General features: G+C 41.5%; 1 protein-coding gene across 1 annotated transcript in view; it reads right to left on the bottom strand.

The window, feature by feature from the left end:
• Positions 1 to 27,378, bottom strand: part of ccdc17 (coiled-coil domain containing 17) — an 88,749-nt gene that overhangs the window by 27,498 nt on the left and 33,873 nt on the right. The window contains exons 4-10 of the mRNA XM_038794175.1: positions 22,641 to 22,703; positions 18,267 to 18,396; positions 11,878 to 12,031; positions 9,153 to 9,269; positions 6,106 to 6,233; positions 5,838 to 5,960; positions 57 to 262 (exon numbers count right to left, since the gene is read on the bottom strand). Of these exons, the coding sequence (XP_038650103.1) occupies positions 57 to 262; positions 5,838 to 5,960; positions 6,106 to 6,233; positions 9,153 to 9,269; positions 11,878 to 12,031; positions 18,267 to 18,396; positions 22,641 to 22,703 (921 nt within the window). The remainder of the gene's footprint in view (positions 1 to 56; positions 263 to 5,837; positions 5,961 to 6,105; positions 6,234 to 9,152; positions 9,270 to 11,877; positions 12,032 to 18,266; positions 18,397 to 22,640; positions 22,704 to 27,378) is intronic.

The following is a 27,378-nucleotide window of genomic DNA, read 5'->3' on the forward strand; positions in this document are numbered from 1 at the left end:
AAACTTTACATGAAATTAAACAAATTTTCACCAGCAAAGCAAAGAGCTGCTCTTACCATGTGAGGCACCTGGGTGTGTTGGTTCAGAGTCGGATGTGGGGGAGGGGGTGGGGGTGGAGGTGGGAGCAGATGTGGAGGTGATCTTAACCCTCTTCGCATTCGCCTTCTGTTGGCTTCACTTTTCAGCATCTCAATTTCTCCTTGCAGGTCACTCACTTTGTTTATATGTTCGCGGTGCATCTCCTGCATTTCCTTTTCCAATTCTAAACCAAAACAGAGAAAACCTTTACCTTTTATAAGCATTCAAATACAGTACTCTGGTAAGTGAAATTTTCTACAACAGCATTGGAATTTCTATAGCGCTCCTCTCACATACATGATCATCTTAGAGCACTTGGTGGACAAAGATTGTGACGCGGGGGAGAGAGAAACTAAATTTCATTCTCTTAGCTCCTGGAATGCTATACAAATACTTACTAAAAATAAAAATAATTTCCATCATTGTTTGCAAACTTCCCAACAACAAAACAAGTTCTTTTAAATAAACTGGATAGATTTGCTTAAAAGCAGAAGTTATCAATTGATTATTTGCTCAATCAGAAACATTAAACAGACAGGAAGGCTCAATTATTTTCTTGAAATTAAATCCTTTTTTCCTATCACAGCAATTAGCAGTCCTTACCAATGAGAGACATGCGGGTGTGTTGGTTCAGACTTGTCGTGGTGGCAATGGAGTAAAACATTCAACATCTTATGATTATTAAAAACCCTAACAGCACACCTCCTGAACCATAATGCTAAATCCTGTTGTCACATTTTTGTCTCAGGTGGAAATGTGTAAAATTGACAGGGAATCTATTGCTCAAGAGGAGATTGGAAGCATATTCAAAAACTTGCAAAAGGGAAGTATCTACGTATATATATATATATATATTTAAAAATCTAAAAGTTGCAAGCTATGGCAAAAGAGCAAGGAAGTAGGTGGCCATTCAGCCCATCTTGTCTGCACCGCCCCATGGATAGAACACACTACTTAAGCCCACACCTCCACCCCACCCTCGCAACCCAACCTAACCTTTTGGACACTAAGGGCTAATCCACCTAACTCTCACATCTTGGGACTGTGGGAGGGAATTGTAGCACCCAGAGGAAACCCATGCAGACATAGGGAGAATGTGGACCCGAGGCCCAAATTGAACCCGGGGCCCTGGAGCTGTGAGGCAGCAGTGCTAACCACTGTACTAACTGGATAACTCTGTCAAGGGACCGGAACAGACACAATTGGCTATGTGTCCTCCTTCTATATTTACACCATTCCAACTGCAGTGAAGCTGCCATGCATCAATTTTGTGCCTCCAAATTCCCCAGCCTGTAGTGTAGAGGAAGTCCTGTACTTCAGCCAATTCTCCTTCTCAAATTGCTATTCAGCTATAAACAAATAATAATTAGTTGTTTCCCTGTGGTATTGTACATGGAGAGTTGAGCCCAAGTGTAGTCTTGGTGCCAAGTGGCTTTAGAAGGCCCAAAATAACTGGACAGATGTAATAGAGACACAAATTTAAAGTTGTGTATTCTGTCAATATTGTTAGATAACAGTTAATGCACTAGATAATCTTGGGTTCAATTTATTTATGCTGCTGCATAGCAACTCCAGTGTCCCTTATGATCAGGTATTTATCGTAACAGCCCGATATCTAGCCATACAATAGACCAATGAGGAGAGAGGAACAATAAGATCCCTCATTCTACATATTGCCCAGATGAGACCAATTCGAAATGAGATTTATTTTATTGCAAATAACCTCCCTTTCTTTCTTCTTGGCCTTTCTTGGTTCTTCTCTCTCCTTTCTCCCTTGTCACTTGGCCATGTTTCTTTTCTCCTCGGGTACTCTGCCATCTTTATCCTTACCCCCAGTTCATTAGTGCTGCTCTGTTTCCTACTTCTGCCATGATCCCATGAATTAATGTATTTAAATAAACCCACATAAACTGTTTCTCTTACCAGTTTCAGGAATGCCAGTAGCACAAACTTTCTTTGTGGATCCAAAAGGAGCACTCCTTTTCTATTGAGCCTCACAAAGATGAGTTTTACACTTGCCTTGCAAGACTCTGCGGAGTGCCTTTCAGGTTTCATCAAGCGGTGCATTTTCACAGTTTATCTCAGTAATGTCTTGCTGTGTTACAACCTCCTCTACAATCTCCATTCCTCAAATTCCAGCTTCTTGAACAACCCCCCCACCCCGCCACTTCATTTACTCCCTATTACGATCCATGCTCTGTGACTCCCTAAACTGAATCCTTCTTCCAGAACCTCCTCTGAACCCAGTTCTTTGACCAAGGTTTTAGTCACCTGATTTCATATCTTCTTCTTTGGCTCTGTCAAGATTTTCTCATGGCCTCTGAAAATTCACCTCGATTGTTGTTTGATAAAGTGCAAGGGGTCCTCATAACTCTACATTTAATTGGTCTCGTAAAAATGTTACTGGTACAGGAATGTCATCAGAACCTTGCTTTTTGTTATCAGTTAGTATTAGGGGGAACAAAAATAAGAAAGCAATACATTTTAGAAACAGAAGTTTGTGCAATGACTGCCCTTTTAAATGGACTTCAGAAATCAAAAATAAAAATACCAAGGGGTCAGAGCAAGCATCTAATGCAAAGTCTTGTTGATATTCATGACTCAGCCAGCTACCATCTGCTGTACTGCTATGCAGGTCATTTGTCCTTGAAATTCATTTAGAGGTAAAGAGAATTCTAGGAGACAAAATAGCGGTATCTGGATTTCTTAGCAAACATTATTGTTTAAAGGTATCACGATGGTACTTTTGTTTACCTTCATTATATCTAATTTAAAACAGACCATATGAAGAATGAATCATGCAATGGACAAAAGAACACCTCAGAAATATAGTTTTTAAGCAATGTACTTCATGAAGCAATAAATCTCTGTTTTGACCTTGAGCAATGAGTGGAATGTGAAAGGGTCAGAAAATGTGAAGTTTAGTCTCAAAGAGAGTTTGCTTCAAAGTGTCGTCACCATTAGTTTCTTGTCTAAAATGAATTCCTGTGTGAAGTGAGTAAGGCGAGTTTGAGATAATTTGTGTTAATCAAATTTAAAGTTAACACTATCTACATGTTTAAGTTAGACACAGAGGAATAGCAGTGCAGGAGACTTTCAATATGTGTGGCGTGTGAAAGGAGGACAATCATGACACCTTCAAGGTGGCACATTTGCACTAATTGTTGGAAAATTGAGTTTCTGGCCTTTGACGTGTTTAAGCAGCCAATTCCACGCCGCTGAGGACCCGGATTAGAATCCAGGCCCTGGGTTACTGTCCGTGTGGGATTTGCACATTCTCCCAGTGTCTGCGTGGGTTTCACCCCCACAACCCAAAGAAGTGCAGGTTAGGTGGATTGGCCACGTTAAATTGCCCCTTAATTGGCAAAAAGATGATTGGGTACTCTAAATTTATGAAAAATAAATAAATAAGCAGCCAATTGGCCACAAGTCTCTGTATCAGAGAGATGAGGCATTTCTGGATCAGATCTCCAGAATATAGCTACTCAAGGTATGAGGTAACCAATTACGCAGATATCAAAGGTTAACTCCATATCATGACCTCAAAGTGTTCCACATTTGGAGATTGTGAATGATTGTAGAAGTATCCATTGCCAGAGCTTGGCTGGAATATTTGGTTACATAGATACCATGAAATTGGTAGTTTATTCATGAAGATTACTTTACATATTAATTGAACATAACCAGTGCCAAGAAGGTTATTGACAAGCAACTCGGAAAAAACAAAATCAGGATGAAGCAGCCAATGTTAGCAGTCGAGCTCTGGCAATTTTAGAAGTTCTGACCAAATTTTGTAAGACAGATGTGAAAAGACTCAGTGGCCCAAAATTATTTCAGGCAGAAGACTTGTTTGGTTAGCTCTGAGCACCAACATGTGGCGCATCAAATAATTCTAGTGATTCACAATCCAGGAAAGGTCTATATTGTACAAACTAAAGGGGAAGGAGGAAGTGCAGCGAGTGAAACAACTCAGGAGGGTAACATGGTAGGCCATGAGATACACTGCCTGTGGAATGGGTGAGCTGTTCATTGAGCTTGGTTGTTTCATTTAAGTGGCGAAATGGCAAATCAAAGCAGCCTGTGGCAGAACCTAGAAAAAGTGCTCTAGTCACAGGAGCTACACAGGCAACTCATGCCCATCAAGGTACAGATGTACTTCACCAAACTAGATGTGCAATTGTAATTACTGCAAATAGAGGCACATGTAAGACAAGTTGCGCATCTCTCAGGCAGTTTTCCATGCAGCTCATGGGCTCCTGGGTTTCAGCAAGTTTAACAATTATGGTGGTGCAACTGGTGATGAGCATCCCAGGAGGGAAAACACATCACATTTTGGGAATTCTTGTCCATTTTCCATGGAAAGGATTTGCAAGAAAAGTTATATTCAAGGATTGCGGTTTCAAGCAAAAGTGTGTACAAAAATAAATACATAAATATCTGAATCAGATCGCATTAATAATTAATAAAAACAGAAAATGCTGAAAATGGTCAGCAGACCAGGCAGCAACTGTGGAGAAAGAAACAGAGTTAAAATTTCAGGTCGCTCAAATGTTCCAGCACTCTACAGCCTTCTGTATACGTACGAAGTTCAACAATTTTAGATGGTAACCTCTGCCCCCATCTTGTTCGAGGTGATTTTGTATTGATTTTTTGCTGGCTTCTTTCTTTATCTTTTCATGGTGCATTCAGATGGTTGCTATGTAACCGTTCATTTGTCTCTTTGCTATACCCATTGCCATTCTCTTTGGCATCACAAACTCTGCTGTTAGTTAATTTCTTCTGCCCACCACCCTATCACACACCTCCCCTTTTTTCTTCCCGCCCCCTCCTCCCTTCAAATGGCTTCATAATTCTTAAATTTCATCTTCCTTCCATTCTGATGAAAGATCATTGACTTGAAATGTACACTGCTTCAGATGCTGCCTTACCTGCTGAGTATTGCCCACATTCATTTGCTTTTGCAGAAATTACGGAATGCTTGTTTGAACATGATCATTCCTCAGTTCAGAGGAGCATGGAAATGTCATGTCAAGATGACAACTGACCAAAATAAGTAACATAGAATACAATTTACCTTAAGGCAAGGGGAAACACTGTGGAATTTCTCCTTATGAAATGAAATAGTTTGGTAAAGTCTGTGATACAGAGGATTATGCATGGTCTGCAGTGACCTGGGTTCATGGATTGACGCTTCCTTAAGTCATTGATATTTTTCTTCATATTGAATGAAATATTATCTTATTAACAACAGACAATTTTTCCTATTCCAATTATATTTTTATTAAATGTTTCTAAAATTACAATCATTAGCAACATATAATATATATATATTTTTACATTCTTTATCTGGATTTACTAACAAGGTTTTAGGTGTGAAAATGACAGTAAATGAAATTCCAACATTTAATTTGATGCATTTCCAAGCACAACACATACACGATTAACAAGCAAGAGTTGTAATATTAAGACCAGTGCATTGAAACCCTCAGTAACTGTGCATTCCTGAATTCAGGATCACTCTGATCAATTATAGGCTTTGTTTTCATGCACAGTTTTTGACTGGAAAGATTTTTTTTTCTTTAAATACACTGGTACAAGTATATTTCAGTAGCTTCAAAGTTTAGTCATTATTTAATCACACCTGCAGTTTTCTATACAGTAGGCTGTTCATCTATAGTTACTCACTAACATTGTGTTAAATTCCTTTTGTAATGGGTAACCGTATGCATTAGGGTCATCTCTGAGAGCCCAACACCTACCATCATCAGGATTCCTCCTTTCTCGCTGTAACTTTAGTTTCAAAATTTCATCTTCCAGGCGCTGGTTCTCAAGTTCCACAGCTAAGAGTTCAGCATCCAGTGACCTGTGGGGCGACTCATGTTCTGTAATGGATGAGCAATGTCACAGATCCCAGTTAGAATGTCTGTATTTTTTTCTCTTTGACAACAAGCATTATTTCTTCTAGAACAGTCACTTTCCAAAAATAGAACAAAGCGTAGTTCTAGTATAATCCTGATCGCTACATACTTTTTTTTTTCTCCTTTGGTGGTCGTGTAGACTTTTCCAGACGGTGTGCCTCTGCCTGAAGACCATGTATTTGTGCAAGAATAGTCGGATCATTGCCACCGCTCTGAAGATAGACTAGTTTCAGTGCACTGGAAAAAAAGGTAGAAACACTGATATGGAAAGATAGGTTTTTCATTAATGTAGCGAGTTAAGTCTCCAGCTTTACTATTCCTTAAAGGCCAAGAAAGCAATCTCCAGAAACATAAGGCCACCAAGTAAACATTCAGACCACTGAAAGGAATACATCCAGAACAACATAAATTTGTTTTTTTCTCATTACAAAAACTGAGCTGATAAGTATTTTAAAATTCTGTTTTCATTTAAAAAATAATACAATTAGTAGAAACCTGAAATTTTACAGGGCAGGAGACTACGATCAAGCCCACCGCACCTCTGCCATCTTTTTCAAAGCTTATTGATTAAGTTCCATTTCCTTGCCCTACTCCCAAACCCTTTTACACCTTTCTTCTTCAAACCTTTAGCAATTTATATGGCAGGGAATTCCATCTTCAAATAAATCTGTGTCAAGAAATATTTCTGCAATCTTTCTCTTTAACTTTCTACTAGTAGTTAATAAGCAACAACATATTATCACTAGTTGATGATTAACATTAGTTTATGCTTAACATCCCAGGCCCAAAACTCATTTAACTCATTCCAGGTTAAGCAGCGTTTCGCTTGCATCTCTTTCAATTTGGTCTATTGCATTCGCTGCTCCCAATGTGGTCTTTATATTGGAGAGACTAAACGCAGACTGGGTGATCGCTTTGCTGAGCACCTTTAGTCTGTGCGTATTCAGGACCCTGACCTTCCTGTTGCTTGCCATTTTAACAAAAGACCCTGCTCCCATGCCTGTCCTTGGCCTGCTGCAATGTTCCAGTGAAGCTCAACGCAAACTGGAGGAACAACATCTCATCTTCTGGCTAGGCACGCTACAGCCTTCCGGTCTCAACATCGAATACAATAACTTCAGATGATTAGCTCGACCCCACCTCAACCCCTTTGTTTCCATCCCATTTCATTTTAAATTTCTTTTACCATTTCTTTCTTTCTTGTCATTCTTAATATATATTTAGCCCTCCCCCCAATCTTAACCACCATTCCTTCCCTTTTCTCCCATTTGCTTCCCCCTTCCCCTCCCCCCACACATCTACATCTGTCACAGTTTCCCCTCTGATGTTAGTTTCTCTGCTGTTTGGCCTTTCACACCTTTTGTTCTCTCTGGGGACTGCTGTTAGCACTCTTTCCCTTTAATTTCTGTGGTTATTAGCACACCGTTTCCTTGGGTTTCTGTGGCTATGACTCATCTTTCATTCTCACTCCACAGTATAAATATTTCCCACTTTCTCGGTCTTTTTGCTTTGACAAAGGGTTATCTGGACTCAAAACTTTGGCTCTTTTCTCTCCCTATAGATGCTGCCTGACCTGCTGAGATTTTCCAGCATTTTCTCTTTTGTTTCAGATTCCAGCATCCGCAGTAATTTGCTTTTATCATTAGTCAGTTGGTGGTTTGGGTGAAATTCATTTACTACCTGTCCTTTCATCTCCTTGGTTATTTTCTACTGGAAATATGAAAGCAAATTTTCATTGCTTGGCTCCAAGTAAACTCTAATCCATGTCCACTACATTGGTTTAAAGTTCAGCTGTAATTGACAATGCTTCTGTAAACCCCACTGAGAAACTACAAGTGCACAGAAATCATGCAAGGTGGAACATCAAACTGATGTGGCCCAAAGAGTTTAATTACCCACTTGGAAGTTTTAAATTTGCTTTAAGGGCTTTGTTGCAAAGCAAAGTAGAAAAATGAACTAGACAAATTAAGTGGTCATCTGCAATTTAGATACCTTTAAGATATTTGTCATCAAAAATACTGAAGCAAGATTTTTCTCTCTCTTTCTGCTGATTCCAAATGGATCTGGGACAGTCAGAAGACATTATATTAGCTCCTTGCTAACAAACACCCCATCAGGGAATTTGTGCTGGAGCTGACCTGTCTGACAAACAAATCAGAACATTCCAAGAGTGTGGTATCATAAATCATAGTTTTGCATCATTATAACCACAACATCATTGGATGGCAGCATGTTATAACTCTAAACATTACTCCCGCACAGCACAAATCTTCAAATTATTTTAAAAGGTGGCATTTCCTTATAGATGCTGCCAGGGAACAACCTTTAATCTGACAGGCAGCCAATCTGGGCACTCAAAGACTGAAGTTCTCATTCCTTTTCACCTTCCTCACCACCCCAAAAGTCGGAAATCCTGCTGGGAACGAACATGTAAATAAATGCAAATTCAACTGAGCCTAGGAGACTTGCTGGAGTTCTGGGAAAGAGATTGAGCAGCTGTTCACCAATTTGACTTTCCATCATGTGGACAATCATCGGAATATAGGAACAGAAGTAGACCATTCAGCCTATCCTACTGAAGTTTCAAGCACACGCCTGACGTACCTTTTAATTATTGACACACGTTGCTTAAAATTCATAAAGCTCAATATGAAGTTTAGATTTACTATGAATGGAATTTGGACACTTTTACTTGTTAAAGATGCAGACATTAAAGAATAGTAAATAAACTATTTCCAGGATTACATTTTTTTAGCTACAAGTAGTTGACTTAAAAAATAAATTAAAGACTGAAATTTTCAAAATGCCGACAGGTACGGCACATGTAAAGATAAAAGTTGATTAAATAGTCCTGCAGGCACAGCACATGTAAGGATACACGTTGATTAAATACTCCAAGGGCAAAATCACAAACTGCTACTCTAAGGTTAGAAATCATAGAATTTACAGTAATTACAATATTTCTGATCAATTGTGATGTTAAATCAAAACAAGCTGTGACTTTAAAAAGTCAATCAAATAATAGCTATATCAACACAAGTATAATGTGTAATTGAATGTATAATATAAATCTGAATTTGATTCAGGGTAGACAATTTGGTAATTTACCAAGGAGTAATATTATTCTATTTATTTTTTAAAATATGTTCTGCTCACCCTATTTCAGTAGATAGGCTGTCACCACCAGCAAATGATACAAAAGTAAGTGGCACTTTTTCTTCCTTTTTCTCTGCTGGAGACCTGTCTGTAACTTTGACAGAATCCTGTTTGGCACTAGGACAAGGATATATTTACAAGTCAGTAGAATGATTTGGAACTTACAACACCACTGTAATGTATTTTATTCTGGCCAGAATAACAATGGTTAGATTAATAGTCTGTGTAATGGAATTACAGAGCATAAACAACTCCCCCCCCCCCCACCCCCCACTCCTCCACCCCCCCACTCCTCCCCTCCCCTTGCCTCACATACAAAATTTCAAATTTCAGCATCCTATTCCTTGTTTTTCCCAATCAAATATCTTCACAGCTATAGTGATTCAATATCAAAGAAATAACAAATTACATTTGGGCGACTTAAGTTTTGTGGACTAGCTTTAGCCATGACTGGCATTCCAACCGAACTCCTAATGTAGAAAATATAATCTGGCTATCAAACTAGATGACGTGGGAAATGCTTGAATGCTCCAAAATGACCACAAATTAAATTACTGTGTTAAGTAAGTACTGTGTTACACAGGAAATATTTTTGCTGCCAATTGCATTCAAATGTTGAAGTAGTCCTTCACTTTTTGAAAATTAGTTGAGGATACAATGGTCTGATGAATTAGACTGCATTCTCAAGCAATCACACTACTTCTGCAGAGCAATATGAAGCAAGTTGTCGTCTTCCAATGCTGTGCAAAGATTAATATAACTGGGTCACAATGAAGTTGCAGCATTTGCACGTGCTGCGGCTGTGGATAGGCTGCTACATTATTCTGGCAAGAGCCAGTGGCATTCTAACACTAATGTGCCAAAATCTGATACAGGTATATCTGTCAACTTTAGTTTGTTGTCATTGGATTGATTTGTAAATGTAATTTGTTTTTTCTTTGATATTCCGATATTAAAACTGCAAAGCTATTATCATACAGTTACATTCAAAGTCATACTAGCACATAGAATATTCGCAAAGTATTGTACACAAGGGGACATATAAAATTCTAAAACTAACATTGGAGTTATGGTATTTTGGGATTTTACACTGACAACTAATCACCAACTGATCTTTAAAAAAAATTCAATCAGTTAATCGATGATAGAAACAGAATATATTTTATTTTAGATATATCTGCTGTCCTTCCTGCTGACAACCAAGGTACACTTCATATTTTCATGGATACAGTGACATATTGGTTATCTTACTACATTAGTAATCCAGGGGTCTGGATTAATGATTCAGATACATCATTTCAAATCCCACCAGAGCAACTGGGTAATTTAACTTCAAATAAATAAACCCAGAATTAAAACATGGTATCAGTAAAGATGGCCTTAAAAATACTGGATTGTAGGGGCAGCACGGTGGCGTAGTGGTTAGCACTGTTGCATCACGGCTCCGAGGTCCCAGGTTTGATCCCGACCCTCGGTAACTGTCTGTGTGGAATTTGCACATTCTCTCCATGTCTGCGTTGGTTTTGCTCCCACAACCCAAAGATGTACAGAGTAAGTGGATTGGCCACTCTAAATTGCTCCTTAATTGGAAAAATGAATTGGTTACTCTAAATTTGAAAAAAAATTACTGGATTGTTGTTAAAAAAAAATACCTGGTTCACTAATGCCCTTCAGGTCAGGAAGTCTGTCAACCTTACCTAATCTACCCTGTAATGTTGTCCACAACATTGTGGTTCACTTTGAACTTCCCTGTGAAATGGCTTAGCAAATTACTCGAGGGCAATAAAGGCTGACCAGTAACCCCAAATCCAATGAAATAAATTAAGACCATAAGACATAAGTGAAGTAAGCCATTTAGCCCATCAAGTCCGTCAATTCAATAAGATCACGACTGATCTGATGTGATCCATAATCCTAGATTGCCTTACTGATTAACAATTTGTCTATCTCAGCCTTGAACATACTTAATGACTCAGTCTCTAAAGCCCTTTGCGGTAAAAAAAAAAGCCCCACAGATTACACTACTCTCAGTGAAGAAATTCCTTCTCAATTCTGTCTTAAATCGGCGACCCACTACTCTGAGATTATGCCCTTTAGTCCTAGTCTCTCCAACAAGGGGAGACACCCCCTCAGCATTTACCCTGTCAAACCCCTTGAGAATCTCAACAAGGTCACCTCTCATTCTTCTCAACTTCAGTGAGTACAGGCTCAATCTACTAAATCTCTCCTCATAAGAAAATCCTTCCATATCAGGGAACAACCTAGTGAACAACTCGTTTAATCTGTCTATATCCCTCTGTTGACCCTTTGTGTCATCCTCACTTCTTGCCTTCCCACCTATTTTTGTGTCATCTGCAGACCTGGCAACAGTACATTCACTTCCCTCATTCAAGACGTTAATATATACTGTACAATAATTGTGGGCCCTGCACCGATCACTATGGCACTCCATTAATTACAGACTACCATCCTGAAAATTCCCCTCTTAGCCCAACTCTCTTCTTCTATCAGTTAACCAATCTCTATCTAATATATTAGCCCCAACACCTTCTCTTATTAAGTAGCCTTTTGTGCGGTACCTTATCAAATGCTTTTTGGAAATAATATAAACGAAGTACTGAGCTCTCCAGAGAAGGCGTTCTTTAAATTTATATTAGACTGTCTTCTGTCCAGTTTGCTACGACCTTTCTATTGTTTTATTTGTATTGTATATTTGGATACGTACATGGATTCCATCTGCAGCAGTTCGATTTGTTCTCGGAGTGCATCTAAAGCACGTTGATTCTTCTCCTCCTGTGCCTTAAGTTCCAGCAACATCTGCTCAATATGGGCAGTGAAATGTTCTCTCGATGACAGCTCCTCTAGGCGCAGGCGAATTTCTTTAAAAAATATAATGATCCTTAAAACTTGAATGGCTGTCTGAAAATATGGAACAATCCACCCCAGACATCAGTCAAATGCATTTTAGACCTAAAGTTGCAAAACTCTGTTCTTGGTGTGGGACCTTTTCAACTCGTAGCAAAAAATTGGAGAATCAAGTGTTATGGGCCAGGGTTTAGAAACTCCAAAGTGCAGTGTGAAGTTCATCTGACCTGCAACCTTTATGTTGAATTTGGCTAAGGTGAGCACAAGAGCCTTCACTGCAGGTGTGATTCATCAGACTTCATAGACACTTTAATCAAAACAAGATTTATTCGAAGAGTTTGGTTAACATACACATATATTTTATGTATATAGAACATATAATTTACAGTGCAGAAGGAGGCCATTTGGCCCATCGAGTCTGCACTAACCCTTGGAAAATCACCCCACTTAAGTCCACACAGTAATCTAAGTATATAACACAAAATGAATTCCCCCTTAGCTGTTCCAATTCAATAACAAAATCCAATTAAACCAAAACCCTTTTTCAAGGGCGTGACCAGCACATTGTATTCTCACTTGAATGGGACTGGTCCTTCTGAAATTCTGATCCAGTTACAACCAGCAGATTCAACGTCCTTCCAGAAAGCAACTATGCCTTTAAAGTACCGAGGCAGTTAGCCACAAACAATGGGCTTTGTACTGGAACAGCTTTTAAAATGAAAAGAGAGAAAAACAGGGAAAACACTTATTTCTCCTTCTGCAGTCCAAAGCAGTCAAACTGAAACTGAACCCCCCCCCCCAAAAAAAACCCCTCTCACCTGGCAGCCACAGCCCAATGTGCCACAAGTCACATGGTAAGAGACTAAACTTTTCTTTTTTTTTTAAATTTAGATTACCCAAATATTTTTTCCAATGAAAGGGCAATTTAGCGTGGCCAATCCACCTACTCTGCACATTTTTGGGTTGTGGGGGTGAAACCCACGCAGACACGGGGAGAATGTGCAAACTCCACACGGACAGTGACCCAGAATCGAACCTGGGACCTCAGCGCTGTGAGGCAGCTGTGCTAACCACTAGGCCACCGTGCTGCCCCGACTAAACCTTTCTTAAAGGGACACGCACATAACACATATCAGACTCAATAGGCTTGATTCACAGAACTTCCAATTTTCTAACTAATAAAATCAGTAGCCAGGAAATTGGCAGCCCTGTGAATCGGATGTGCTGACCACCAGGTAATATGCTCCATTCCATGTTTATGTTGAACAGAGCCTCTGTTTTGGAAATTATGGCCCCAATATTCATGAAGAGAGTAGGCCCACCAAAAATGGTGGAAGTTCAAATCAAACTTAACAGCTGAACTCAGCGGTTTTTGGATCCATTGACAAACCGGGAGCAATTTGGTTGCCTGCCAAATTCTGGTGTGGTATGTGGGCTTGGCGCAGAGCAGGGATTATAGAGACCGTTGAGGCTGGAGAAACTGCGGGGGGGGGGGGGGAAGTGAGGAATTAAAGCAGGGGTTGGCCAAAGGCTTCCATGCACCTCCTGGCTCACAATGAGAGCAGAAAAAGGCACATAAGCTTTGACAAAGAGTCATCCAGACTCAATACGCTAGCTCCCTTCTCTCTCCATAGATGCTGTCAGACCTGCCGAGATTGTCAAGTATTTTCTGTTTTTGTTACTTAAGCTTGTGGAGCTGGCAATTCCCATCTTCCTTGCAATGCAGCATCAGGTAATTTTAAAATCAGGCACCCAGTTGATAGTGAGAGTGACTGTTCTTGACATCAATGTTGCACTTGACCAAATATGGCATCATGAGTCTAGCGAAACTAGAGTTGATGGGAATCAGTGGGAAAACCCTCCACTGGTTGCAGCCATACCTCATACAAAGGATGATGGTTGTGGTTGTTGGATCAATCATCATCAGGGTGGTGTCCCAAGCTCCACCATCTTCAGCTGTTTCATTTCCTCCATCACAAGGTCAGAAGTGGGGAAGTTCACAGACGATTGGACAATGTTCAGCGCCATTCTCATCTCTTCACATACTGAAGCAGTCTGAACCCATATGCAGCAAGACCTGGACAATATTCAGGCCTGGACTGATAAGTGGTGAGTAACGTTCGCGTCACACAAGTGCCAGGTAATGACCATCTCCAACGAGAGGATCTAACCACCCCCCACCCCTATGACATTCAATGGCATTACATTGCTGTATCTGCCAAAAATCAACATCCCGGGGGTTATCACTGACCAGGAACAGAACTGGATTAGCCATAACAATAATGTGGCTACAAGAGCAGGTCAGATGCTAGGAATTCTGTGGTGAGTAACTCACCTCCTGACTCCCCAAAGCCTGCTCACCATTTACAAGGCACAAGTCAGGATTGTGATGGAATACTACCCAATTTCCTGGAAGAGTCAGCTCCATAAAAACTCAAGGATCTCAACACCATCCAGGACAAAGCAGCCTGCTTGATTGGCGCCCCATCCATCACCTCCTCTCTCTTCCCTCTCCCCTCTCCCCCCCCCCCCCCCCCCCCCCCCCCCCCCCACACCAAAGTATAGTGGCAGCAGTGTGTGCCATATACAACTCACCAAGGCTCCTTAGACAGCACCAAGGCTCCCTGGACAGCACCTTCCAAACTCGCAACATCTACACCTGGAAGGACAAGGGCAGCAGATGCATAGAAACACCATGCTCATCCACTTTTGTTTTTGCAAAAAATATACTTTATTCGTAAAAGAGCTGAAAGAACATTCTAAACATTTCAAAATGACCATCACACAAAAGTGGAAAAATATTCAGGTTCACTACATAAATCATGTTGCACAGGGGCACACTGGTGACTACAGCACTGAGGACCCAGATTCGAATCCCAGCCTGTGGGGGGCAGATCGAGGATCGAGCACCACGACCATGCTCGGGAGGGGACGGGCCCGCGATCGGTGCCCACCGATCGTCGGGCCGGCGTCTCAAGAGGACGCACTCTTTCCCCTCCGCCGCCCCGCAAGATCAAGCCACCACATCTTGCGGGGCGGCTGAGGGGAAAGACGGCAACCACGCATGCGCGGCTGACGTCATTCTTGGCGCGCCGGGCCTTGAAGCCAGGGACAAGGCCCGGTGGCCGAGTTTCCCGGTACGGCCCTCCTATCCCCCCGGGGAGGGGAGAATAGGGGGCCGGGAGAGGCTTCCGACGCAGTCGTGAACCTCTCCGGGTTTCACGACGGCGTCGGGCCTTGCGGAGAATTCCACCCCTGGACTTTGGAATGTGTCAATGTACAACACTGGGTTGGGGACCACTCGTTGCACTGGAAGACCCTCCCCTCAAAACCCCAAACCATTCTGACTTGAAACGACATTGCCGTTCCTTCGCTATCGTTGGGTCAAAAACCTGGAACTCCCTCCCAAACAGCACTGAGGTGATTCAGTGGGTGGCTCACCACCACATTCTCGAGGGCAATTAAGGATGGGCAACAAATGTTGGCCTGTCCACCAACACCTACACCCTTTGAAATAATAAAATAAATTGCATTTTGGGTCTCCTATTTAATATGTTAAAGTGGTGTTGTATAGTCCATGCCAGTCAACTCAGATGCCACAAATCTCACTGCTATAAAAACAGCCATGAGTGTGTTTGCAACTGTTTAAACCATAGCTCTTTCCCACCATCAAGAACCTCTCACACCTGTGCCCTGGATGTTTATACATTGTAAGCATTACAATCAGTACGTGTGCTGTTTGTGTGCAGAGATGAGGGAAGGGATTTGAACAAATGAGGCAAAAGGGAATTGAGGGATACTGGGACAGAGTCAGAAGGCATAATTAGAGTGCTAGGAGGTCCTTGGAATCTAAATACCTACTATAGACTGTAGATTATACTTCGTCTCTGCGTTGTAGATCTATGAAATATGTGCATGCCTTTTCATTTTGAATTTAACTTCAACTACTTGATCATCAATATTAGCATATTTCCTATAATATTGCTTCTGGTAAGTCAGAAAATATTCTTATTTAACAAATTTAGGATCATTAGGCCCTGTAAATATAGTGTATTTTTCTGTTGAAAATGCACTACCACCATTATGTAACCTAGCATTTCCCTTTAAAGCCAAATGCTCTAATGGCTGTAAACTTCAGCTCATCTGAAACTCTATTGTTCCTTGCACCAGATACACTTGCCCATCACCCTCAAGTTGACCTACATTGGCTCTTAGTTCCCCAATCTCTTTTCATGCTAAGTCCATCCTTAAAACCCACATCTCTGATCAAACTTTTGGTTACTCTTCCAAGTTGTTACACTTCAATTATACACTTTGATGTTTCCTACATTATAGGGGTAAATGCAAGCTGATTGTTAATTGCTGTCTTGTGAATTGACATTTCAGTCAATCCTGAAACTTGCGTATGTTCATATGCCCACTAGAGGTGTTAAATATATCTTTCAAATGCACCTTGCTCCAAATTCTAACCACTCTTCGGTTAACAAAGTCTCTCCTGAATTTTACATTGGATATATTAATGACTCTCCGTTATTCGTGACTGAAACCCACTTTGCACATCTCCAGAATTTCACTAAACCTCAGTTTTTCCCTTAGAAAGTGCTACCAAGTCTCAGCAACAGTACACTAGAACAATCCCCCAAATTCAGCAGGAAAGGAGCAGCAGGGGAAAATGGAAGAGGAAGGAATGAAACTTTGTCCCTGGGACAATTTTAGGAACTGTGATATAGAGGTGCAAATAAGAAAGTAAGCAACACCATCATTTACCTGAAAGGACTAGTGGCAAAGTTTAATTATGGTAGACTGTGCAACAGAGATAGCTACAACAAAAGTGTTACTTCACAGGGAGTATGCAATTATGAAATCATTTTTATTTTAAGCCAGCAGCTTTCATGTGAGATTGCTCAGTAAGAGTTGCAGACATACTGTTGATCCTCATTCACACCAGCCTTTTGGGCAAATGTTCTTGTGCGATCCACCATAAAGTTGAAGTTATAGACTGGTCTCATTGCACTGATCTGAGAATGCAGTAAGTCAGTAAGCTGCAGAACAAGACTGGCTGGAGAACCATGTTAAATATGAAAAGGTGGCAAAGAATTCTGTTTTTAAAAAATGAAAATGGCGTGTAGACCTGGGACATGCAACTGAGAAACATAACGCCACCTATAATTTGTGACAGCTAAGGGATGTCATATATTTTAATATGTTTCACATTGTCAGTATATATAGATATCAAGCTTGGCTGAAAAACATGACGCGCAACATATCATAGTTAAAATTAATTTTTCTGTTATCTAGCCATTGTCCACCTTCCATACTACTTCAATTGTCCGACACTACTGGCTAAGGCAATTTTCACCCTAACTTCACTAAAGAACATAATTGAGCTTTCATACAACCTTCCTGTGCTGTATTGTTCCTTGTTTTTTGGGGTTTTGGCCATGTAGTATCATGACCGGTACACACATGGAGGGCTGAAGGGCCTGTTCCTATGCTGTATTGTTCTTTGGAAGAAGTCTTACAACACCAGGTTAAAGTCCAACAGGTTTGTTTCAAACACGAGCTTTCGGAGCACTGCTTCCTCACCTGAGGAAGGAACAGTGCTCCGAAAGCTCGTGTTTGAAACAAACCTGTTGGACTTTAACCTGGTGTTGTAAGACTTATTACTGTGCTCACCCCAGTCCAACGCCGGCATCTCTACATCATGTATTGTTCTTTGTTCTAGCAACAGCAGTTTATGGAGTATTAGTTGGGCCACCGTCACTTTCCTTGAAGCGACGCGTTTCGTGGCAGGCACAATATTTAACATGCCATTTTACACATCAAGACATTAAAAAAAAAACTTACCTGTATTATTAGCCCAGTCCAAGATTGAAACTGAACCGTAGTATGATATTTATTAAACACAATCTTTGTGAATAGGATACTAATTGTGGAAGTTTCTTCCTCAATCGGCGGTGGAAGCAGAGTTGTTGAATATTTTTAAGGCAGAGGTAGATAGATTCTTGATAAGTAAAGAGGTGAAAGGTTATCGGGGGTAGATGGGAATGTGGAGTTGAGGCTATAATCTGAACAGCCATGATCGTATTAAATGGCGGAGCAGGCTCGAGTGGCCAGCTTCTGTTCCTTATTTAATGTTTGTATGCATCTTCAAATGTATCTTAAGTAACTGAATAACATAACACATTTTATTAAGGCAAAGTCTGTACCACTCTGCGGTAGAAAACAGGATGATATAAAGCTTCCTACCATCTCTTTGCTGCTCCAAATCCCTGTTTCGAACTTGAATATCTGCCAGCTGTTGACCATGCACCTCTGCTATTTCTCGCATCCGTTCCTGGTGTTCCCAGTCCCTCTGGATTCGGGGGCTTATCTCAAGCTGTTCAATATTGACAATTTAAAATTTAGTGTGACAAGGATCGACACAGTTTTAAGAAGTGACTTTCAGAGATTAACCCAACTGACATGGCAAATCGAAATTAATTTTCCTTTTAGATTCATGCTATCTTGATTTAACAAAGGGAAGCAAGGAGGAGAGGCTGGTCAAGGAGAGCCAGTAATACAATACATAGCCAGAAGTGCTTTAAAAGTCTTCATTTATTTAAATTTTAATGTTACTGAAAAAAATTAATTTAAAATTCACAGAAAAATATTAATTGAAACAGCATTCAATATAGTATGATCTTAGCACAACATCAGATCTTCGAATTCCTGTTGATTTCTGGAGACAGACGTTGGAGTGAACAGCTTCTTCAGATGCACAGTTAGTATGCACCAAATGTAGCTGTGATTGATCCAAGTTTCACTTTTCTTTGAGAAAACAGTGAGAATTTATATATTTGCTATTACTGTTTCACACTACTGACTTAGGATATTTTCACCATAACTGTTTATTTCCCACAAATTTCCAAAGGGGAACTCGGCAAAACAAAATATCGGGAGATCTACTATTGGTCAAAAATAATCCGAACGGTCTTTCTTCACCAACAATTGGTTTATTAACATTCCCTATTCCCTCCACCCTTATCTCAAACAGCTGCAAGGGAGTCAGCCTTTATTGTCATTAAGTTAACATCTGTTTACACCGATTTACCCCTCTCCTTATCAACTCGCTCCCTCCCCTTCGTGTTCCTCTTGTCCTAGCCCTGAACCTGTCTCACTTTAGTTTCTCCTCTTTACCTTCTTCAAACTCATCGCATGAATGAGACACTTGACCCCATTTTCAGTAAACTGCTGAGTCTCAACAACCTTTCCTGGCCTCAGGCAGGCTGGCTTATATTAGTTTATTTGCTCTGCTTCACCTCTCCTGAGTAATGACATCCTTTCAGAATCGATATCAACTCTCTCCTCCAAAGTACTGCACCACTGCCAAGGTTCTTGAATGTATTTCAGAGTCTACAGTCCATCTTTCCCTCAACTGCCAGTTGGAATCTCTCTAATTAGGTTTCTGCACTCAGTTGCGAAAGTGTCCTGATTTAATTGTGAGTGTGAAAAAAAGTGAGATTTGTGACAGTATTTCTGCTTGTGGTGGGAGGGGAATGGGAGGTTGTTTTCTGCTCTGTGGGTATGGGTTAACAATCTCTGTTCACTTTAGGGTATATGTTTTTGCCTTCTACCAGCTTTATTGCTCTCTCAATTCTGCTGCTTTTGCCAAGATTCTTTCATTAATCCTCCATTGTTCAGGTGTTGGGATTTGCTTCAGTGGCTGATCTTATAAAGTGTGATATGAATTGAAATTGACTATTTCACGAGTAAGATTATTTTTTAAACTGCATAGTAATTTGCTTTTTTCAATTGGCTGTTTCCAGGAGGTACCAGCACATAATTTTTAATGAAATGACAATATAGGGATTATGGAGTGTCTTGCTTCGGCTGTTATGTCATACTAGCTGATGTCCCATTGTAATGGATCAGTCACACGACGTGACATTTATTTGTGCAGAACTCTTGGAATAATCACATGTTTTCAAGGGTACTATACACATCAATATGTGGGCTTTTAAAAACAAAACCTGAAGAAAATACCATATTGTTTTGTTACCTAAAGTTCAGGCCTATTTGATGAAAGCTATTTGATGAAAGGTGAAAGACTACTTCTTTTGATTGAAACCATTATCAATTTAAAATTACCACAGAGAATAAATAAAAAGGAGGTATTTATGCAGAGATCTGTTAGATTTGGTACATGGAGCAAATTATGCAAATACCATTGCATTGCTTTAAAAAATTTTTTTAGAGTACCCAATTAATTTTTTCCAATTAAGGGCCAATTTAGCGTGGCCAATCCACCTAGCCTGCACATCTTTGGATTGTGGGGGGCGAAACCCACGCAAACATGGGGAGAATGTGCAAACTTCACACGGACAGTGACCCAGAGCCGGGATCATACCTGGGACCTAGGCGCCATAAGGCATCAGGGCTAACCCACTGGGCCACAGTGGTGCCCACCATTGCATTGTTAATGGAAAAGTGTATAAATATTTGAAGTGAAGGAAGATATACACGGATAGGGAATTGAAACAACTGCAGTGGGATTAACTTTGGTTGGTTCCAAGAGTCAGCGATGGGCCAAATAGTCTTCTCCTTCGGGAAAGCTTCAATGGTTCACATTATGCATTCACAAATACAAGAAAAATGCAGTCTTTCTGGAGGCAGTGTTTTAATTGTCAGCAAAAAGAAATGACAGGTAAAACTCACAATTATAGAATTATGATAATGTTATGGTAACTGTTCGCAGATTTTGGTCTAGAATAAAGACATGTATAAGCAGCAAAAATTAATACATCAAGTATTTTAATTCAAATTAGAATAAAAGCACTTCACCAGAAAGGTCTTTCAAAAGTCACCATGAGCTGCAAAAAAACTTTAGCTGACCCCTCGGATCATTAAGCCGTTCCAGACTGTGGTAAACCACTGTTGCACCTCTATCAGAGGATGTATGGTAGGACCTGTACTACAGGTACGTTGGTAGTCCCGGAGTATAAATATGTGTGTCCTCCATGCTGCAGCCATTTCACCAGCTGCTGTGGGAGGCCACACATCTTACAGCAATAAAGCCTCAGTTGTATCCAACTCAAGTCTTTGTGCAATTGATCGTGCATCACAGACAAATGCAGGATAAGTAAGATCCTTGATATAGACAGCCTGTAAATTCTTTAAATTACCTTCCTGCAATTATAACCAAAAGCTAGACTGCTTGAAAGATACTAGAAGATAGCAACTAAAATAAATTAACAAACTTCTTTCTTAGCTATATAACTTTTGACACTTAAGATAACACCTTTCGGAATAGTGGCTATCTGAACATCTACATATATAAGAAACTTGACATATTGAAAATAGACAGAAGTAGAAATGTGTCTCAAACAACTCCCTGTCCGACCATATATCTTAGACACTTGACATTCAAGCAGACACTAAGATCATTAAATCACATATTGTTGATAAAATAACAAACCTGACCGTTTGGCTGGAGGAAATTAGCCAGCATCCAAAGATAGGATAACAGTAAAGCCCGTCACAAAATAGGAGAAATTATGTATAAAAAGAGGAGCAATTTTGCAGAACTGGTCTTCACACTCTCTCCTGCCAGAGTGTGTCAAAGTTCTGTTCTTCAGCCTGCCTCATCAAACAAAAACCATTGTGGGTTTTGTAAGTATGGTTCTATTAAACGTCTTGGAAACGTATTAAAAATTGATATGAAATAATTTAGGATTTTCCATGTTTAGATATATCCTTCTGAAAAATGAAAATCGCTTATTGTCACGAGTAGGCTTCAATGAAGTTACTGTGAAAAGCCCCTAGTCACCACATTCCGGCGCCTGTCCGGGGAGGCTGGTACGGGAATCGAACCGTGCTGCTGGCCTGCTTGGTCTGCTTTAAAAGCCAGCGATTTAGCTGAGTGAGCTAAACCAGCCCCTAAATGAAAATTGCTTATTGTCACAAGTAGGCTTCAATGAAGTTACTGTGAAAAGCCCCTAGTCGCCACATTCCGGCGCCTGTCCGGGGAGGCTGGTACGGGAATCGAACCGTGCTGCTGGCCTGCTTGGTCTGCTTTAAAAGCCAGCGATTTAGCCGAGTGAGCTAAACCAGCCCCTACTCTTCTCTTAGAGAAGTTAGTTTGTTAGCAGATAACAAATGACGATTAATGGACTTACATCCTTAACAGATAATAAAGGACTGTTTAACAATTTATATTATTAACTCTGCAATTCTGTACATATCAATTGAGAGTATTTTATAATAAAAATATGATTAGTAGAAATGATACTGTGCAGTTTTACTCTCAATAAGTTTTAGATCTTAGACACTCATTTAGGAAGTCTTAAATATCAAGGATCCACGACCGGCAGAGGTAGAAGGTTTTAGTAATGAGCGATGTATCTGAACTTCTTCCAGGAGAAAGTAACTGAAATCCTGTTTAACTGTTTGAGACACAGAAAGGTTACCTCCCCTCATGAGAGCTATTCTGAGCCTTAACAGAGAAACAGATTTCCCTCTTTTGGTGGCTTAACCTGATATAGGTTAGTAAGATAGCTGCTCTGGATCTGGAATACCTAAAACCAGTCACAATATACACTGGTAGTAAGTAACTAACTAGGTAAACTATAAACGTACACATACCTCTCCTTGCCAGGATTTATACATGGGTAAACTTTCTTCAATCGACATCCTCAGTTTGTGAAACTGAATGTATATAAAAATAAAGAAAGCATTAGAATGTAATGCACAGATCTATTGTTAAAAATTCCCTGCATGGAAAAAGATTTTTTTTTTTAAATTTAAATGGCACACACACAACACAATGTTGTGGAGAGAATTTATACGCTAATGTTTCAGGTGTAGACTTTTCATCAGTTATCGTCATAGATGCGGACTGATCGCCTGAGTGTCACCAACATTTTGTTCAAAACAACATATTCTATTTTTCTCCTCACACCAATTTTTCCCCCACCTTTCCCAATCGCATTTAGTCTTTTCTAGGGTTCCAAAGGCACCAGATGCTCTCCAGTCTGTCATCAATGTAACCATTGTTCCTTGACAGTGAATATCAACACACCCAATCCTGAGAGGCATAATAACCGAGCACAATTCTGCCCTGCTCCACCATCTGGGCAGCTACAGTTGCAGTTAATGGGGTCAATGGATAACAATCAGGAGCAAGAAATCTAGCCAATTTGCTCCGAGCCAACGTAGCTGGCACCTGTCTGACAGAGATTAGCTAATTCAGCACAAAACAGGAATTAAGCCCATCTCTCTTTGTTTGCTAAATTCAGCGATGCAATGAATACTCACAGTTTAGTAGCTCTGGATGAAGTTTAAGCTTCTCTATCCTTCGGTCATATTTCTAACTGATCCAGTTGAAGAGGAACTAGATTGTTTGGAATTATACTGATCCAGTATTTTATAAGAAATTACCAGACAAAAGCCGATTGTCGGCACAGATTTCAATAGTAAAGTGTCCCTGGCACTTTCAGGCAAAGACTCTCCCCTAAAATTCTCCCTGTGTGAAACCAATGTCTACACCACAAAATTTCCAAAAACTCCAAGAAGCCGTTTTCCATGTTATCAAACCATATCCCATTTAGTCTTAAGTAAAATTCCAATGGTTTAAAACATGCTAAATTCATTACCATTTCATGGAATTTCAAAATACCAAGCTACGAATTTTCTGTGCACAGAATTGCAATAAGCATCTTGGCCTGGCTTTCAAATGCCATCTGAAATGGCCCAGCAAGTAACTTAGTTATATCAAACCACTAGAAAGACTTGAAAAAAGGAATGAAACCAGATGGACCACTCAGTATTGACCTAGACACTGGAAACAACGGCAAACACAGCCCTGTCAACCCTGGGAAGTGTTCCATACTAATATCCGGGAGCTTGTGGCAAAATGGGGAGAGGTGTTGGGAGACCACAGACTAGTCAAGCAACAGTCTGACATAGTCATACTCATGAAATCAGTCCTCATTGAGACAATGTCCCATCACTATCTCTAAGGCTGCAACACACTGGGATAGAAGTTGGGGGTTCTTAACATTGACTCGAACCCCCATGAAATTTCACATCATTAGGTCAAACCTCCTTGCAGTGATCTGGAACAGCCTAGATTTTAGGCCCGATAAAATTGGACACTTGAAATCAAACTGCAGTCGACATCGAGGCAAGCTGATGGGCATTTGAACTTGCCCAAAGATTTGCACACATTGAAACCCAGACAAGTTGCCAGGGCATGTTTGGGCCTGCTCTCTCAATCACCCATTGAGGGTGAACTGGCTCTATTCATATGGTTGAGTCAATCAATCTCCTATGAAGAGAAAATTGGCTATATTCATGGATATATTGTTATGAGTCAATAAGGTTACATACAAACAATGCACAAGGAAATGGACCCCCGACTTTCTGCTGGGCGGCTATTAGTAACTCCATAGGGTGGTGCCACCTCCCACCTTGTGACTTCACCGGCTGAGGGCTGAAGAACAATGTGGAAAAGCACAGGGTAGGGTACAAGAATCAAACCCCGGATCTCACAGCAGCAAAGCTATAAAAGGTACATGGATAAAACGTTTGGTTAATAAACTGGTCGAAAGAAGAAATTGAAGGGTTTTGGATTGGTTTTGACAGATCAGGGGCAGGTTGACGAGACAAGATAGCACTGCAAGCAGCCATTTGGAAGGTCCCTAAACAAAGGGAAACCCCGGCGTGCAGGGGCACATCCACATGCCAGAAGCACAGTTGCCAGCCATGTTGGGAGCCCCTTGGACAAAGGGAAACCCCGGAGTGCAGGGGTGCGTCCACCAAGTAAGTATGGTTGAACCCGCAGGAAAGTTGGGGGGGGGCACCAAAATTATCACCTGGAATGTCAGGGGACTTAACAGCCTAGTGAAAAGATCCAGAATCTTCGCCCGTTTAAGTTTGAAACCAGACATCGTCTTCCTCCAAGAGACTCACCCGAGGGAGAAGAACCTACTGCTGGTAAGGAAGGACTGGTTGGGACAGACATAACATTCATGTTATGGGACAAGGGCTAGGGGGGTAGCAATACAGAGGATGGCGTTTAGCGTGACAAAGATGGTTATGGATACAGGGGAATGGTACATCATGGTCAGCAGTGTCCTAGGTGGGGCACTGGTAGTCCTCGTCAATGTGCACACGCCCAACTGGGACGACATAGAATTTGTAAAGATGACCATGGCGGAAATCCCCGATATAAGTTACGCACCGACTAATCATGGGGACTTTAACCGTGTACAGGACCCACTGATCGACTAGTCAAACCCAGAACACAGAAAACGGCAGGCATGATGAGGGAACTGGGATTGTTTATGGAACAGATGGGGGCTGTGGACCCATGGCGGTTCATTTATCCAGGTGAGAAGGAATTCTCATTCTTCTCACCGGTACACAAGGTATATACCGGAATCAACTTCTTTGCAGTGGGGAAATCGGTGCATCCAGAAATAATAAGAGCGGAATACTCCGCAATTGTAATCTACATGGATGGGAGGTTGGAGATGGGCCATGTCCAAAGCCCCACATGGAGGTTGGGCACAGCCCTCTTGGCCGACATGGTCTTCTGCCAGAAACATCACAGGCCAGAGGTGAGTATGTTATGAACAACCGGAACGGGGAAGTCTCACCTTTCACATTCTGGGAGGCACTGAAGGCTGCGATTAGGGAGAGATTATAGCCTACAAGGCACATAGAGACAGGGAAGAGAGGGCTGCTGGGCAACAACTGACCGACTCCATCCTGAAGGTTGACAGATGGTACTCTAAGGCCCTGATCGTAGAGCTTCTGGCAGGGAGTTAAACCTGCTATTCACCAGGAAGGCAGTACACCAACTCCGTCAGACAGAGGGGACCTTGTACGAGCATGGAGACAAGGCTAGTCACCTGCTGGCTCGTCAACTGAGAAAGCAGGCAGCCATGAGGGAAAAAGCACAGATAAAGGATAGCATAGGCAGACTGGTAGCCAAACCAAAAAAAGGTCAACAAAGCCTTCTACCACCTCCGAATCCCCCGACAGGGATTCGGGAATGAAACAGTTCCTCGACGGGTTGGACATGCTAGTGGTGAGGGACAACAGATGGGAGGGGGCTGGAAGCACCACTAGGACTGGAGAGGTCATGGAGAGCATCAACTCCATGCAGGCAGGGATGGCGCTGGGGCCTGACTGTTTCCCAGTGGACTTTTGCAAAAAATGTGCGATGGTACTGGCCCCGCACCGGCGGGAGATGTTCTCAGACTCGCTAACTAAGGGCACCCTGCCTCCAACACGAACGCAGGCCACAATATCGCTGATAGCCGAAAAAGACAAAGACCCAATGGAATGCGGATCCGACAGACCTATTTCACTGCTCAATGTGGACGTGAAAATACTCGCAAAAATTGGCTAAGCGGCTGGAGAATTGTGTACCAGAGGTGGTCGCAGAGGACCAGACGGGCATTGTTAAGGGTAGACAGCCAGCTGCGAACATCAGATGACTGCTGAACGTGATAATGACCCCAGCCGGGGACAGGATACCAGAGGTGATCGTCTCCCTGGGCCAAGAAAAGGCCTTCATCAGAGTAGAGTGCAAATAACTCACTGAGAAACTAGAGTGGTTTGGGCTAGGGACAGGATTCACCTCATGTACAATACCTCAAGGCGAGCGTACGGACCAACACCAGCAGCACAGGGGCACAAGGAAGGGATGTCCGCTATCCCCGCTCTTGTTTGCCCTGGCAATCAAGCCGCTGGCGATTGCCCTGAGAGCGGCGAGGAGCTGGAAGAGAATCCGAAGAGGAGGCAGAGAGCACAGAGTCTTGCTCTATGCTGATGACATGTTCCTCTCCACCTTGGACCTACAAAGCGGCATGAAAGAAATCATGAAGTTCCTGGGAGAGTTCAGAGCATTCTCGGGCTACAAACTTAACCTTGGCAAAAGCAAAGTATTCCCCGTGATCCCAAGAGGGGAGGGGCAAAGCTGGAGGGACTACCATTTAAACTAGCCCAAAACAAATTCCGCTACCTGGGGAACCAGATTGCCCATGATTGGACGCGGATCCACCAGTGGAACCTGGCCAGTCTGCGGAGGAAGTAAAGAAGGACCTACAGAGATGGGATACACTCCCTGGCGGGGAGGGTACAGACGATCAAGATGAACATACTGCCCAGGTTCCTCTCCTGTTCAGATTCGTACTGACCTACATCTCCAAGGCCTTTTTCAACTCAATAGACAAGATGATTATGGTGTTTGTGTGTGTGGAGGGAGTGAAAAAAAAGAGTCCAAGAATCCCCCAAAAAGTTCTACAAAGAAGAAGAAACATGGGGGGGGATGGGTGAAGAAGCCAGACACTGAATGAGTGAGGGTGGAGGA

The sequence above is a fragment of the Scyliorhinus canicula genome, chromosome 4, assembly GCF_902713615.1.
Source record: "Scyliorhinus canicula chromosome 4, sScyCan1.1, whole genome shotgun sequence".
NCBI classification, from domain to species: Eukaryota; Metazoa; Chordata; class Chondrichthyes; order Carcharhiniformes; family Scyliorhinidae; genus Scyliorhinus; species Scyliorhinus canicula.